General features: G+C 39.2%; 2 protein-coding genes across 4 annotated transcripts in view; one reads left to right on the top strand and one right to left on the bottom strand.

Annotated features, from left to right (window-relative positions):
• Positions 1-3,375, top strand: part of RPP30 (ribonuclease P/MRP subunit p30) — a 19,394-nt gene extending 16,019 nt beyond the window's left edge. For all 3 annotated transcript variants that reach the window (XM_088476513.1, XM_088476517.1, XM_088476505.1), the window contains exon 12: positions 2,996-3,375. In XM_088476513.1, the coding sequence (XP_088332639.1) occupies positions 2,996-3,105 (110 nt within the window). In that variant the 3' untranslated portion in view covers positions 3,106-3,375. The remainder of the gene's footprint in view (positions 1-2,995) is intronic.
• ANKRD1 (ankyrin repeat domain 1) lies at positions 3,244-17,032 on the bottom strand. Its single transcript, XM_088476491.1, has 9 exons — positions 16,927-17,032; positions 15,550-15,729; positions 13,999-14,136; positions 13,805-13,912; positions 10,981-11,079; positions 9,234-9,332; positions 7,523-7,621; positions 6,789-6,887; positions 3,244-5,494 (listed from the first exon to the last, which is right to left on the bottom strand). Exons 1-9 carry the CDS (start codon positions 16,948-16,950, stop codon positions 5,384-5,386), a joined length of 957 nt encoding a protein of 318 aa, XP_088332617.1. The 5' UTR covers positions 16,951-17,032; the 3' UTR covers positions 3,244-5,383.

Genomic DNA, 17,032 nt, shown 5'->3' with positions numbered 1-17,032 from the left:
GTTTTTTTTTTTGTTGAGTTTTCCTGATTCTCCGATGGATCGCCGATCAACAATATCCGCGGATCATCGCTTTTGGTCTGGATCGCCAGAAAGGGGAATCGCAGCTTAGTTGGATGGAGCTCTTCAATTTAAGTAATAAGGATTTTAGTCCCTACAGGCTTTTATGAACCTATAATATAAAACCTGGGTGCACTAAAATAAGAGGCTACCACTTATATCAATATTTGATAAATGCATTAAGGTAGCCTCATTATAATACACAGGTTTTCCTAATGAACAAAGTTGTGACGCCATTTTGTTAAGAGATGACTTTAAATGTAAACCACGCAACTGGCAATAATATAACTGGTAATTGTGTAGCTTGTAGTTGCAGTGATACTTTCAGGCGTCTGTCTAGGCATAACAGGGTTTCCAGGCCTTGGCAACTATTACATTATTATTAGTGGGAGGTGGTAGAGGTGACCTCTAGACTATTTCAGTCCTGTCAAACTCAGATTGTAATAGAATCATAATAGTGTTGGTTTTTTTATATTTGCTGTGGAATAGACTGGAGAAATAGACGTTGTGGTTGTATGAATTTGTCTTTGCATTCAGAATAAGACAGCATGTAGAACTGGAAGAGTGGTACCTTGCATTTGGGTACAGAACTGAAAATTAGAAGGGGTCCTGTTATAAGTTACTCTCAATATTCTCCCAATTACCAATAGAAATATTAAATAAAAAGCTAATAAGAATTGCACCTATTTTCAAAACTTGATTAAAGGCTTATCTGATATATTCAATCAGATCCAATAGTCTGTCATTGTCTAGACCACATAGTATCCAATTCAGGCCCATATTCGATTTGAGCCGAGCCGCGTTAACTTAATGCGGCCCGGATTTAATGCCGACTTCGCCTGTTTTGTAGGCGTTAAAGTATCGCGCGCGTGCACACTTTACCCTGCATTCAATTTGAAAGTACGTGTAAACGGCACCCGGCGATACTGTAACAAGCGGAAAGTACTGTCATTTTTGGGGAAATCAGTCTGTCAGCCCCCAAATGATGCTCTGACATGGGGGTTCACTATGGTACCCCCCGATTTGGCTTGCTTGAAGGTATTTGGTGTTTTTAAATGGGCCCAATAGCTGCTAAATAGCGTATTTCTATACCTGATGCAGAATAGTATTTAGGAGTATTTATTCCAGAAAATAACTTATCCCAGTAAATTTGGGGTACTTGAAAATCGGGGTCAGCATATTTAAAAGTTGCTAAAGTGATTTTGCAAAATCATGAAAAATCCACCTGCCGAAAACACCTGCAATCAAAAAAACGCTTGGGGCATACTTGGGACCCCCCCCCCCCCCCCCAGAGTCAAGTTTGCTAGTTTTTAACTTTGAAAAAGGGGGCGAATAAAAAATGTTGGGGTACAAAGTCAATTTTTGGGGAGTCCTTAAGTTTTAAAAGAAAAACATTTTTGACACCGATTACCTTTGGGGGGCTATCTGAAGGCTGCAGGGGGGTTCCCGAAATATTGCACCCCAAAACCCCAATTCTGCACTTTTTTACGTCTGCCATTCATAGGTGATACTTTACCCCCTATTACATTGCATTGACTTTCCGCCTAGGCGGAAAGTCTTTCATATTGAGTACGGAGGAAAACCAAAACAGGCGATAATGACATCATCGGCGGTAACTTAACGCGGATTCGGACTTAACACTTCAAATTGAATACGGGCCTCAGACTGATACTGAAAAGGTTCACAAAGGTACCTTGATAAAAGAGCCTGTGGAGCTCTGAAACATCTGTAAAATCATGTAAAAAATGTCCAAATTGTGAGTGTCTACTCATGGAAACAATTCCGATGCACGTCTCCACAGGTTGTACTGTACTTAGCATTACCATATTCAGATCTTTACTACAGTAGGCAAGATCTGCCAATCTCGTTAACAAGATTAAGGTCGTTGGTCAGATTGGACAGTTTATGCAAGATATCGTTTGAGAATGCAGGGGAGTTGCCGGGGGAGTTCAAGGGAAATCGGTGACGACATTGCACCTTTTGTGAGTCGTTGAGTGTGTAGGCACCTATAGAGAAGAAGTGATTTGTCACTTTTCCAAATGTTTAATTACACGGATCGCAGAAGTGGCGTCAATCTAACCTACATGATCAGAAAGAAACTTGGAATAATTTATAATTATTTTCCCCTAAATATAATGTCATGATTGCTCTGCATACACCTTCAATTTTTAGAAGATGGAATAAAAAAAAATACTGTACTGTAGGTGGTAAGTACTTCCAACATTTTGGTGGGGAATAGGGGTAGGAGGAACTAAAAGGAGGGAGCCGAATATTCCTCATACGATACACATTGTAACCACGACAGAAGCAGCTTATAGGATTCTACGATGGTGGGAGGACGGTGCATGCGTAGGATGTGAACTGTGCATTTGCGAGTTCACTCATAGTGGCTCCAAGCCGCAGCCTTATTGACAGGCTTCGGTCGTTTGGGGGCTGGGAGGGTGTGAATCCAGTCTGCGTTTACAGAAATGGAGCGTGTCACTCCCGATTTCTGGCAGCACCAAAGCCAGGGTCTGAGTCAGAGGTCGCACATTTCCTGACCTCTGCTTGCAGGTAAGACGGCTATTCTTAGTAGCCTTTGGCTTTCTCAGATGGCCGATGTGGTGGTTACTGATGGTGACGCAGCACTTGGATCTGCAATGCTGTTAGGAGGTGTCTCTTCCCCCTCAGACGTCTCCTGTATCATTAGTATGTTTTCACATCACTTGCTGCATCCAAACGCAGCACCAATGTGAAATGCATCCATCTGTGAATCGGGCCCTCTGTTCTATGTATGATACTAATATCATAGTAGGGATTCCTCCCCGCAGGAAGCAGCATTTCATTTCACACCAGTCATGTACTGTACTTTAATCCTGTTATGTCTAATTTCCAATCTGATGCCTTTATATGGTGGGCAAAATACACAGCATGTTTACTGGTATGTTTTCTGCATCAGAGACCAGGAAGACGGCTTTTGGCATCACCTTTACTGTGAAGAAACCAAAATTGGAAGAAGATGAACCAGCAACAGCAGAACCGGTCTTCAAAAAAGCTAAAAAAGAATGAAGTTTCTATAAATCTTCTAATGTATATGTAGCCAAGTTCCACAAAGTGTTCATTATGTTCCAACAAAAAATAATTTGAAGTGTGAATGTGCTGGTAGGAATTGTGCATAACGTTATGTGAAAGAAAAAAAAAACAATATTTGCTAGTTATTTTAACAAGTTTATTGCTAAACACCTGTACAGAATATATATTGTTCCTGATAAAACAATAATGGAATAGTTGAGATGATATATATATATATATATATATATATCAACAATATTGCTCAAATTCCCATTTAGTACTGGTTTAGTTTTCTGTAGTTTCACACTTCCCAGATCCTGCAATAATGATACAGAATACAGCAGTTCTAGAAGTGATTTATAATCCTTAATTTTTTTTTCTTCCTATAGTTTTTTTTTTTGTAAGCCATGTTATTAAAAGTGCACAAAATATCTCAGGCTGCCTTGTGTATATATTAATTAATTTCACAAAATGGCTGCCTCCATGATTAGTGCACTTTAACTACAATGACTTGATACAAAAAATTTAAATAGTTTGATGGCATTTTCAAACATAGATGTATAGTCTCATAATACAGGAGAACAAGAAGTGATTACAAGGTAGACACCACTAGGTGGCGAACTTTGATCATCCTTGGTCAGACTGCTCATCCTGTAATTAGTCGTCTTGGAGCATTCACATTACATACTTGGCTTAGATTTCCTTCTGCTAACAGATAATCACAGTCCTGTAAAATCACTTCTCAAGATCACAGGTCTTGCACAATGTAATGCGAATAGGGTAATTACACGATTTGGCATCACAGGCAGACACGCTGTGCTAGAGCAGATTCTAACTACTGTGATACATTCTAAAACCAAGTTATTCTGTATAACAAATAACCATTCTTCATTGGTTTGTCCCTTTCTTTGTCATCATTTGGTATATAAAGACTGTAGTCATTTATTTCCTCAAAAATACATGTGCTCAATACAAAATGTACAGAAAATACAATACAAATGTACAAAAAGGACATTCTACTGTACCATACAACCTTTCCATTTGCCATTGCATTCCTTTCTAGTCCCTTCCAATGCCTTGGTCATCCACTGACCATTATTACGTATGGCTTGGAAGCCTTCTGTCCCCTTAAGGCTATCATGAACTCTAAAGCTGAGAGAGCCTATTATTCCGGGGCTAGGTTCCAAATCCGATAAATGCCACAGTAGCTTGCAGAGCCCTCTGCATTGGTGCACTAGAGTCATTGAGGTGTCTTACACAGATCTAGCCCTTATTCCACCATATCTGAGATGTATTACAACATGCCAGTTTATTTTTACCCCCACACTTGTTTTTGGGGGAACCTGGCACAAAAAATTACTTCAATTGTAAAATACACAAGTGAATGGTTTTTATACGGCTACACTGGTAGATTCTTCCTAAGGTGCTTCTTTGAATCTAGAAAAAAAAAAGTAGCATTTTCTTAACTGTTCTCCAAATTTTAGAAAGCACCGTAATGAGACTAGTGTCACATCAAACCTTGCTGCAAGCTACATATGGGGGTTTGTTTACGAAGTCAAATGCCAGTGGATTAAACATAGCACTTGTTTTTACAATGACTAAAACTGTGCTATTTTGGACATACAGACACAGTGCTGAGACTCGAGCTCTAAAATACATTTATAGAGCTAGCTAGAGGCAACACAGGGATGTCACTTTTGTATATCCACTGGTTCATTCGCTAGATAAAACCCTCTGTTTACTAACGTTACATATTTTTCCATAACATTGTCTAGTAACATTCTGCTTTGTAGGGCAGCTTTATTCCGTAATAAATGGTTAACCCAACCCATTGCAGAAAAATGTACATTTCCAATCCTACGTCCCATAGTGCTCTCCATGGCATTTTCCACAATAAGTCATCGTGTAAGTCATCACACAATCGCTAAAGTGCAATACATGTTGCACTTCTACATGCGTTTATCATAGTCAAAATATAAATATATGCGTCCTTTATACGTCTTAATAAAATGATATCAATCAGGCATATGTGTGTCACTTTTATCCTGGACATACATATTTTCATCCTCATGGAATTAGTATAAAGCGCAATAGCAATGCAGTCTTGCTGAACAATAAATAAATATATACTGTATATTTTAAAAAAAAGCAACATTAAAAGTGCAAAGAGTTTCAAATAAATAATTTGGAATAGTCTCAAAGCTTATTGAAGCAACAACTAAAAACGGCGTGGCCAATGCCTCTTGAAAGTGTATTTTTCTTCTAGCCGTTCCAATCAGAAATCTTGTATGTGAGAGTTCTTGTAGGACTTCTCCTGGAGGCCACTGAATATCTCCTTTACACCATTCTGCCACTGTAGGACCAGTTCCATTGCTGTTTTCCCCGCCTGTCAGGTTAATTTGAAAGTAGTTTAATGTCGCTTTAAGATCTTAAAACCTTTTCATGTTTCAAGTGACAGTCCTACACATATTAGCTGCATCTCTTATCTAAGAGGCTTAATTTGATTACGATATTCATACCCAGTAATATATTCTGCAGAACATGTTCTTTCTTTGCTTTCTGTCTGTGTTGGAGGTTCTTAAACTTTCAGATTACTTGTTTATTGGCTTGTACGAGCCCTTCTAAAACTTTTCTTGAATGAGGTTTTATACTTTAAAAATCAATGAAAGCTGATGTGGCGAGAGCAGTGCAGCGCTATAGACCACAGGTTCTCAAACTCAGTCCTCAGGACCCCAAACAGTGCATGTTTTCCAGGTCTCTTCACAGAATCACAAGTGAAATAATTGGCTCCACCTGTGGATCTTTTAAAATGTTTCAGTAAGTAATGAGAACACCTGTGCAGTTGTTGGGTGACCTAGAAAACGTGACCTATGTAGGGTCTTGAGGACCAAGTTAGAGAACCACAGCTATAGAGTATCTTCAGACTTCCCAGTTATAGGTAGGAACTGGGACCCTGCTACAGTAAACAGCGAATGGCAGGGGTCCCAGGGGAGTGACCTTCAGCAAGGTACAAATATCGGTAAGGGGTTTAAAACACCACCTTCCCCAATTACTGATCTCTGCTTTTGACAGATTGAATGGGAAATGCGTTTCAGTAGGAAAAGTGCATACATCATAGAAGACAACTTTTTAAAATGAATGCGAGTCTCACTGTTTACCCCTCCCTCACATGACTGAAAAATAGTTATGGTTAGTGCACAGATTTTGGGAGGTTTCTCGCATGTACAGAGTTGGGTCCTGTGAGTTTCCCAAACTCAGTCCTCATGGCACCTTAACAGTCCAGGTTTTAAGAATATCAAAGCTTGTACTAATTAAGTCATCTGTGCGAAAACATGAATAGCCTTAAAGCCTGGACTGTTAGAGTGTCTTGAGCAGCAGCATAAAACCGTCGCTCTAACTCTACAATAAAATTGTACTTTATGCAAGTAGAAAACGTCATGACAGCTACCATCCTACTAAAAATTGCAAAAGTAACAATTTATTAATAAACCATAGTTTACGCTACTCATGATGTGGTAAGATCATTATATTTTGTTCTACTGCCTTCTCATCCTAATCTGCATAGTGCATTATATAATAAATAAAAAAAAGTAATACAACTTAATTTTGGTCCTCACAATAGCAGTGTTATATTTAGCCAGATGTATAGTAACTTTAAACAACTTGATGTTCATACTTACACAATTTTTGATAGTTAAATTGACTCCATACAGGATCAGCAGTCTCATCATCTTGTAACGATTCAGTCTCACTCCATCGTGCATTGGTGTGTCTCCTTCCTGCGCAAACCATAATGACAAACTTACCATAGGTTTCAAAGTATTCTATAGTTTGGTAAACACCTGTGTCCATCTTGCAGTATAACCTACCAAATATCCTACCAAATCCATTATGTCATACCAGGTATCGCAGCCGCCAGCATATAGTATGTTTTGAGATGCCCACCGGCGTTTTAGCAATCCAAACATCTGCGTACAATATGCAGCATCGATTGCAGATCATTTGATGTTAGCAGCACTGAGTAATTCTATGTTCGCACAGAATTGCCGCAGTAACAGGTGACGCCGGAGCTACAATTGTTTCATACAGGAACGCAGACGCTGGAAGTGACACGCCACCTGAAACGTCTGCATTTGTAGCCAACAATTCCCATGACCTCCCCTAAGCACTCACTGACTGTCAATCACACTGCGGATAAATAACGGTAATGTACCTTGACGGACGATATTTGCTTAATTGCGAAAACAAGTGTGAATGTCCTATATCTCAGGGCAATCAGGTCACATCTATGTTTTCATTGTAAAATATGTACTTGACTGATGAAAGGTAATTAGTGATTTTTCTGGTTTGGGTCTGTACATTAGCATTTAGTAGATTCCATGAGGTAAGGTAATAAAGTTAATGTCTTTCTTACCAGGTCTTTGGCATTTAGGTCTGCTTCACAGGCAATAAGATGTTCTGCGCAGTCATACTGCCCTGTCCTGACTGCAACATGGAGGGGAGTACTGAACAACTAAAAAGGGAAAGAACATAGAGAAGGATTACTAAATTGTGCTTTGGCCTTTAGTTACTTAGGCAGTTAGTTAAAAAATAGATGCAATGAGATATCAATAGCCCATGAGTTTGCAAATGTATAAATAACTGCATGTGAAAACCAGTAAGCCTTCTGCTTTTTCAACTGTAACACCATCCGCCTCAGTAAGGTAAACCAATTTGACATTATAATCACATATTTCATAGGCCAGAGTTTTCCACACTCTCCCAGTACAGTCTGGGTTTTAAGGCTATCCATGCTTGAGTCCAGATGATTAAATCATATTGAATGTACTAATTTAAGTCACCTGTGCTCAAGCATGGATTTCCTTAAAATCTGGATTGCAATGGCGAAGTTTGGGAAACTCTTTCATAGGCCATTTCCATCAGGTTAAACCAATGTTGGACAACATGATCTAGTTTTAGGGGCGCTTGTTCCTAAATGAGGTCCATTTGTTACGTTGGTTGAGAAGCACCAGATCACACTGTAAGATCAGTTCTTTTCCCATGTTCATACTAGTGTAACTAGCCTATGAAATATAGGGCCAGATTTATCAATGAGTGATATTCTTATCACTCGTTATTAATCTTAAATGGTGCTCCAACCAATCAACTCCTACCTGTCATGTATTTGCAAAATGACAGTAGGCGACTGGTTGGAGAGTATCATTTAAGATTAGTAATGAATGATAATAATATCACTCGTTGATAATTCTGGGCCTTAGGGTTAAATTTACTAAAGTGAGAGTTTTTAGAAGTGAGTTTTAAAAGTGAAGTTGCCCATAGCAACCAATCAGATTCTACTTAACATTTAACTATAACCTAGAAGATAATAGCTAGAATCTGATTGGTTGCTATGGGCAGCATCACTTTTAAAACTAACTTCTAAAAACTCACTTTAGTAAATTTACCCTTTAGTGTCTATACTTTGCTCATTTTAAGATATCAGTGTCACTATTGGACTGGTGAGAGGATTACTCTTGAGCTCGGTCTGTTGACTAGTGCTGATGTCAAGTAAACCTTTATTTGTAAATTAGGTGATTGTCCTCTGAAATTAAAATGTAACATGAATTTGGTCTACATGTGTAATGGTCTATTGTTGGGTCTCCCAAGAACCTGGCAACAATGGATCTGACTGGCACAATATGCAATATAATATTATTATTTAACACATCTGTACGTCCTGACGGGATGTAGTCATCATCTCGGCGTGTGGAATGCTGATAGTCTAAATACCGGCGCCGGAATCCCAAAGGTAAGTACCGGGTGTTAGGGGAGGGTTAGGCACTAAGGAGGGAGGGTTAGGTTTAGGCACTAGGGGGAGGGATAGGCATCGGGGAGAAAGGGTTAGGGTGCGGGGAGGGTTAGTGGTAGTATACTTACCTACGGGTGTCAAGATGCCGCTGTCGGTATTCCGACTGCCGGGAATCCATACCCAACCCATCCTGACTGTAGACAAAATTTTAATTGAATTTAAATGTATTCACTGAGAAATTTGATATACGCAAACCTTTCACAGGATTCTAATTATAATAATGTGAGGGGTAATGGTTTACATTGCAGCAATAAAATGATTTATTAAAGGAATCTACCTTGTCTCTTGCATTGATGTTTGATCCCTTATTAAGCAATAACTTTAAAACCTCAACATTTCCACCACGACAGGTCCAGTGAATTGCTGTGGATTCAAGCTGTGAACAAATGAAATCATTATCTGTTATGTGCACACAATTTATTATTTTTTTCTGCATGAAGTACATTATATTTGAAATAAATATTTAATTTAATAACAGTCATATTTGTAGAGCTACTTCATAATAAAACAAGGGAAGCCTTAAGTCTGAGAAATGCATTGATGGAAGAGAACACCTCAGTAAAGCAAAGAATATTAGATATTTATCTGCATTTGTATATTACAGCTGCGGTATATATACTGTACACTTGCCAGCCTTCCCTGAATGTCAGAGAGACTCCCTGAAATAGTGGTGGTCTCCCTTACTCCCTGAAGAATCTATAAATCTCTCTGAGGCCAGGTTGGGTGCATGCAACACAATGATGAAGTCATTAGTCTCCACCCACCATGGAAGAAACATTGGAGAGAGGAATAAGAGAGATGTGTGCTACAAGAAAATGGCCACCACTCTACAGCATACTGATGGCTACATGAGTGGCTGTGTAGCCAAATATAAGTGATGAATTGCATGAACATCATTAGAGGGTAAACTTAGAGGTGGTCATTTGAATATGCAAGAAAATAGATCGCATCTCATTTTTAATGCCAGTCATACCTATGATAAACATCTTGCACACAAACTGTAGGTGTCGCTTTCAGAGTCCGTTAAATGCGTTTTCAAAAGTAGGCAAGTAAGATATTCTAGGATGCTAAATAACTTGCACATTTTTAAGGGATATGTCTGAATAGTTAGCAAACAATGCAAAGGATTAGCTACAATAACGAGACGAGAGATAAATATATAAGGACTTTTAGATACTTTTTTTTTGTCCTGATTAACTGTTGGAAACTCATTATGAAACAGAGTATTTTCCCTGCATCAGTTTAGAGAGCAGGAGATATGTCACACTTTAATTGTCAATATTGTATGGAGGATCTGACAGTGGTGGCTCCAGCAATGGGGCTGTAGCCCAGTCCAAAATTCAATTAGGGGAGCCAAACCAACTGCCAGTGAGTCCCAGGTGGTGATGTTTGGCAGCGTTTGGGGTTGCAGTTGGTGTTGCTCCCCTATTTGAAGTTTGGACTGGGCCACAGCCTCACTTCTGGAGCCGCCACTGGATGTAAGTAATACTGAAGAAATTTTCACAAAGCTCCAAATAAATTCACAATAAGCCTGTGATGTCACTGAGGCAAAGACTTTTATGTGGCACAGATGAGCGTTATTAGCAAACCAAACTTCTATTTATCACTGCACACAAATGATGCTTTCTTGTCCAGCAGCAGGAAATGAAATGTTTTCCTTGATAATAACACTTTTAATAAATTTCTGGCTTGATGTTTTTGTGGCTAAGGGATGTCACAGTTTGGTTTTGTTATTACTGTGAATACAGTAATTGCATAACCACATGTAATATTCTGGGCAAGGGGATTGGCATTAATCCCACTTAGACAGCAGAGTGTGACAAAGGTAACTCTCCATTAGTCTATTGTTTTCTCTATGCTTTCAGAGCCTTGTAAATTGTGTTTGCCTTACGGCAATAGAATTACTGTTTGTAGTTTAGCAGCATTTTCCAGTGTCATTTGTTATTTTTCCAGCACCCTCTCTAGTTTCTCTGTTGTAGCTGTTTCCATCTTTAAAGACAAATTCATTGGAAAGATCCACATACCATGTCGTGGAATTCTAGGTCCGCTCCAGCTTCAATTAACTTCTCAACGATGGCAATGTGTCCTTCTGAGCAAGCTCTGTGTAGGGCTGTGCGTCTGTACTGTTAGGAAAAACACAGCTAAATTATCAACCGCTCTCATGAAAAATATTTATAACCTAATCTTTTCACTGGATTGGATTTACAATCTATTGAAAAGAGAGACTGACACAAAGGGCTAAACTTTCTCAAAATTGGAAATAATATGCACATTCTGGGGGTAATTTATTAAGATTGCTCTAAAGTATAATAATTAGACTTGCGATTTCACTTTCTGCCCTGTACTAGATGCTGGATGAGAAAAAAATCATCACTTTCCAAAAAGGTTAAAAAATAATATTCTGTCATATTCCAAATGGAAATTAAGTTAGTAACAAATAATTACTATTAATTTCCCTCCAGTGACCTCAGCGAAGTGTAACTGAGAGCCTTTAGGCAGCTCGGCCAGCGTTGCAGCTAGATCCCCTTCCGTAGATGTACCCTGACGTCATTAGTTACTGACCAACGTCATTCCCTACCATCCTCGTGGGCATAGAGGGGGAATATAATCTTGTGGCGAGCCACCGAGCCCAAAGCACGGCGAGCGAAGCGAGACTGCGAGGGGCCAACTTTCTTCTTTTGGTGAACAGTATCGGTAGAAAACTGCACTTCCGCCCTCACGTCACTTCCAGGTACAAAATCTGAAGGGGAAATATACCTTACCGCTCTAAGTGTCCCGATTTAGACAGGACAGTCCTGACCTTGAAAGAGGAGGAGCTTGTGCTGAAGTGGGTGGGTGGAGTTTGGGCATGTCAGGGGCTGGAGTTTTTTGTCCCATTTTTTAATTGTTGGGAGGTATGCTTAAACATTAGCATACAGAAAGACCGGTTTACCATTCATGCATGATTGTTTTAAATCATTTGTATAAAAAAAAGCTTTATCACTGCATCATATAGTTTTCCTGCTGCATATAGGGCTATTAAGTTAATACTGTTAATTTATGTCCTTCCAGTTTAAACTGTCAAGCACTGTATACTCAGCTGATGGTGGTCTACCATCATATATGTTCTTTATGGGGCTGGATTAAGATTTCTGGGATAGTCAGGCTAAGTACCTTGGGCTTCATTCAGAAGCGGCCGTGCGGTCTACGACCGCATGGCCGCCTCGATGTTTGTCCAGTGCGCATGCACACGAGGGAGCCGGCTCCTAAGTGCGCATGCGTGAGACCCGCTTCGACCGACAGCGCCGGTTGTAGCGGGTCTCTTTCCAAAGGGGACGAGCTGTCGATGTTGATTGACAGCTCGCCCCGTTTGGAAGGCGGGCCGGGGGTGGCAGCCCAAACAGAGGCGTGCCCATGGGAACGCCTGCCGTTTGGGGGAGGCCCCACTTACGTCACTAGTGATGTCAGTGGAGAGCTTCCGGCTCTGACAGAGCCAGAAGCTCTCCGGGGCTTACGACAAGTGAGACCCTACCCTAGGGTCTCGTCGTAAGCCGCGATGGTCTATGACCATCGCGACCATCACCCTAGCGGTCGTTAGAGCTGTGGGTGTAAACCCACAGCCTAACGACCGAAACAGAGGCGGGCGGTCAGGATGCAAGCGGCCGCCCTGTTTCTGAGCGACCGCTTGCATCCTCCGACCGCCTCTAAATGAGGGCCCTTGTGTGGGCACCTGCTACCTTATTTGTATTGTCACCATTGTCTTCCTGACTTGCAGTGACTGCCTGCAATTAATGCTGTTCAATTGTCAGTGCACCACACAGCTCTCAGTGACAGCCCTGCCGCACTATGAGGAGTGACAGTAATGAGGCCAATTCATTTGTTGGGTTTGTTATCGTGTTAGGACCCCAGTTGCCCATCCTGCTATCCAACTCTATTATTACATGATGTGCCTGGTACAAGGAACAGATGTAACATTTTTATGCTACATTTTTTTAAAAGACTAGATGCAGTTAGTTTGCTGTGTAGATGCCCCTTTGGCCCACAGCACTGAAACCCTTCTACTGTACAGTATATCTTCCCATGCCTCAATGATATAATATCTACCTCTTATCACTAAACTCAAAGATGTTTTATTGAGGAATGGATAACAAGCTGAACAAGACTGAAAGCAGAGCATGCCTAGAGTTACTATTACATTTGTAAAAGTTATGTAAAGTATTGCAGCAAAAATACAGTTATACATTACACCAGAGGTTCCCAAACTCCACCATTACACTCCAGGTTTTAAAGATAACCATGCTTGAGCATATGTTACTTAATTAGTACCACAGTTAATTTAATATAACCATCTGAGATCAAGCATGGATATCCCTAAAACCTGGACTGTAATGGTAGAGTTTGGGAACCTTCGCATTAAAATCTTAATATGTACATTAGACAAATACAAAGGGAGAATCGTAAATATAAAATGGATGTAATGTGATGCCAGACTGACAGAAGTATATGGGAGCACACCTAGGTCTGAATATACTGTACACTTTTAGTCAAGAACTCTTCCAAAAGGAAGAAAACTTTAATAAAATAGAAATGCTAACAATATCGATATCCTTAACAGAAGTGTAATAACTCATCAAGGTGCATGAGAAGAGTGGGAGACTTGTTAACAAGTATAATAAAATAGTCATGTCGTCATCAGTATTGTTAACGAACTGTAACTGCCAACATGCTTGGCCATTTGCTAGCTTGCCTAGCATGAAGAGAATTCTAGTTCCATGCCAACTGAATTCCTGAGCATTGCCAACTCCTGTTCTAAATCCTTGTTGTGGCAGAATATGCTGGCTATAGTTTAAAAAGAAATTGAAATCCTACCTCATCACAGGCATTTGGATCCCCTCCATCTGATAAGTATTTTTCAACTATAGGTAATTTGTTTTCCAGTGCAGCTTTGAAGAATGTTGTTTCATCCACTTGTTCAATCTGATAAAGATAGATTGCATATAAATAAGTGTTGCATTCTTTCCTACATAAGCCATTGTACACAAGTTATCTTCACCCGGACTTACTGTTGGTTCCGGCTCCGGTTCCTTGACCACCGGAACTTTAACTTTCTTGGTTCGTTTTCGCTTTTTAAGCTTTATTATAGTTTGAAGATCTTCCAAGCTATCCAGCTTTGGTCGTTCATCGAGTTTCTTTTTGATGAGCTAAATACAAAGTAATCGATGAGGGAACAATCATGTTAAAAAGCTTCGTATGTTTTTACTGATGTTAGATGAGATAGTTCTGTATTTGAAGTGTCTGGTTATTTTGCAGTGCTATATTTATGTTGATTGGTGATCAAGAAAACAGGAATTATAGTCAAAAGTGTCAGTTTGGCCAGTGCCTGGTGTAAATGCTAAAGGCATTTTTTTAAAGAGTCAGTAGACCAGACTTCATGGGGTAAATAATAGCCTGTGGGATGCAGATATCGGAAAATTATCCTGATGTTTTTAAAGGGCAATCATTTAAAAAGCAAAATCAGGTGGGTTTTGCCTTTTAAGTGAATGCCCCTTTGAACAACGGGCACACTAGCCGGAAAATGACCGATGCCTGCATCACGCAGGCTATTATAATTACCCTATGCTAGATGACTAATTTCAGTTTTAGTTTGTCTGGAAGCCAGTTTCAACTTTTAGAGATGAGTTCATTGTAATTCTGCACGCACTCTCTAATCGCTAAAATGTCAAATATTGCATTTAATTGAAATGTTTATTTGTGTTTCATTAGCTGACTTTCTGTCATTGTCTATTACATTGTTACAGTATTTACGGTTGTTTTTGCATATTAAGCACACTAGCCGAGTTTGGTATTTATATTTTGGCACTTTCCATTCTAATATCATAGTAGGGAGTGTAGATTGCCTTGATATTGCCGTCCACAATTGTTTTATTAAATGCAGGACTGGGAAGCTGGCTGGGCCAATTCTGATCCAAGATCAGCCCACTAATACCGAGAAGCCAAGATCAGCCCACTAATACCGAGAAGCCAAGATCAGCCCACTAATACCGAGAAGCCAAGATCAGCCCACTAATACCGAGAAGCCAAGATCAGCCCACTAATACCGAGAAGCCAAGATCAGCCCACTAATACCGAGAAGCCAAGATCAGTCCACTAATACCGAGAAGCCAAGATCAGCCCACTAATACCGAGAAGCCAAGATCAGTCCACTAATACCGAGAAGCCAAGATCAGCCCACTAATACCGAGAAGCCAAGATCAGTCCACTAATACCGAGAAGCCAAGATCAGCCCACTAATACAGAGAAGCCAAGATCAGCCCACTAATACCGAGAAGCCAAGATCAGTCCACTAATACCGAGAAGCACACCAAGCCTTTTGGCAAATGCCTAAATTGCCAAATTGCTAGTCCATGATGGTCAAATAACAAATGTAAATGATAGTAATTATACGAGGTGTTAGAAAATATTAGCAGAAGTAATGGAAATACAGTCCATCACAGAGCATAGTCAAAATGAATAATGCTACATAAGGCCTATATTATGGATGCGGGTGATTTAGACAGCCTGATTAGGTGACATAAAGATGCTACTAAATGGTAGTGGTAGGTCAGCAGCCGCACCTCAGCCTTCAGCTGTTTCTGCTGTGCCTGTTTCTCTTCCTCTTGTACAAGCAATGATTTTGAAGTTGTTTTTAAGTCATCTTGTTTCTCTAGTGTTACTGCTGTTTCGTAAATTCCTTGTTTAAAATCTCCGGATATGATATCTCCAGTTTCTCTCTTGTCGCTTTTCTTTCCGGTCACCTGTTGATAAATACATTATTAAACCTTCAAACTCTTTCTCACTAATATGTAGATTTGTTGGCGACATATGAAAAACTGCTAAATATGTTATAAAACAAAAAGGACATATACAATTCAATGTGTAATTCACTACGCTCGCATCTCACTGAATATTATTTTATTATGCTTTCATAATTCAGAGTTTATCAGTACAGGTTGTTGAATTTAGTTAATAAAGTTTCTATGAAACAAAAGATAATATTCAACAAGCTTTATTGATGAGACCCAGCCAGATAAAAATGACAAAACTACAGTGCAACAAAAGCAAATTTAAGTCAAAAGTAATAATAGAAACATTAATAAATTGTTGGGGTTGATTGTGTGTTGGGATTATTGGTGAGTATTAATAAACTGATCATATAATATTCATCTATGCATGTCATTGCGTATTCATATAACCATGGTTTGATCTAAGGGACATTAGCATGCAACTCCTCATGTATAAGTTATCATTCTGGGTAAAATGTTATCTCTACAAACAGAAACCTCAGCTCAACAAAGCTCAGAAATCTATATATTTATGTGGTACAGTATTTAGCAAGTAACCTCCCAAACTGTATGATACAAACACTGTAATTACCTAACAACATTTCAACACTGTACATTGCTTTGAAAAATACATTTGTAAAACATGTAAACCGCAAAATATCTTTTTTTTCTTGTTTCGAAATGTATTTTAACGTTGAGGTATAAAATTTACATTTGCTCATATCTGTAGCAATCCAGCATAATTCAACTTGTAAATGAAAGCTGAATCATGAAGCTAATTCACATATATAATTTGAATTATAGAAGAAAGAGATTAATAATCTATGGTTTAGGAGAACCGTACCCCTCAGCAGAACATTTATGACATCACAAAATACTGTAGGCACTAAATTCAAATTACTTTACATTCTACATTACTTTGTTATGGATACACAAGCATAATGTAATAATGTTGTATAGTGTTTATGTCGTTAAATTGTGAATAATCTAATTTAATTTTTTCCATTGTGTGGTATTGACTTTTTTTCCATTGTGTGGTATTGGTTTGTAAATCAGTTTGTGTGCTTTACAATAATTTGTAGAGCACACAAACTGATTTACAAACAATCCAATAGAGCTACCCCCTAAATAATACCTGATTATTAATATTTCAAGTTAAATTGAACATACCAGTTCTTCCACGTTTAGCAACATTTTGCCTGTGATGTCTTGCACTGTTCTTTCCTGATGTTAACCTTAATGAAGACAAGTTTGTTCTCTCCTCCAAACCCAGCCC

This window comes from Taudactylus pleione, unplaced genomic scaffold, assembly GCF_031769625.1.
Source record: "Taudactylus pleione unplaced genomic scaffold, aTauple2 ptg000016l, whole genome shotgun sequence".
Taxonomy (NCBI): domain Eukaryota; kingdom Metazoa; phylum Chordata; class Amphibia; order Anura; family Myobatrachidae; genus Taudactylus; species Taudactylus pleione.
Note: the sequence above shows the minus strand (reverse complement) of the source record. Positions and strands in the feature narration are given on the sequence as shown.

What these genes read in the sequence shown, in the direction of transcription:
- ANKRD1 (XM_088476491.1), bottom strand. Translation starts at nt 16,950, where the DNA reads ATGTTGCTAAACGTGGAAGAACTG. An exon ending in AGAAACAGCTGAAGGCTGAG is followed by an intron (nt 14,137 to 15,549) that starts GTGCGGCTGCTG and finishes CTTTGTATTTAG; the next exon opens with CTCATCAAAAAGAAACTCGA. An exon ending in ATTTAACTATCAAAAATTGT is followed by an intron (nt 5,495 to 6,788) that starts GTAAGTATGAAC and finishes TTAACCTGACAG; the next exon opens with GCGGGGAAAACAGCAATGGA.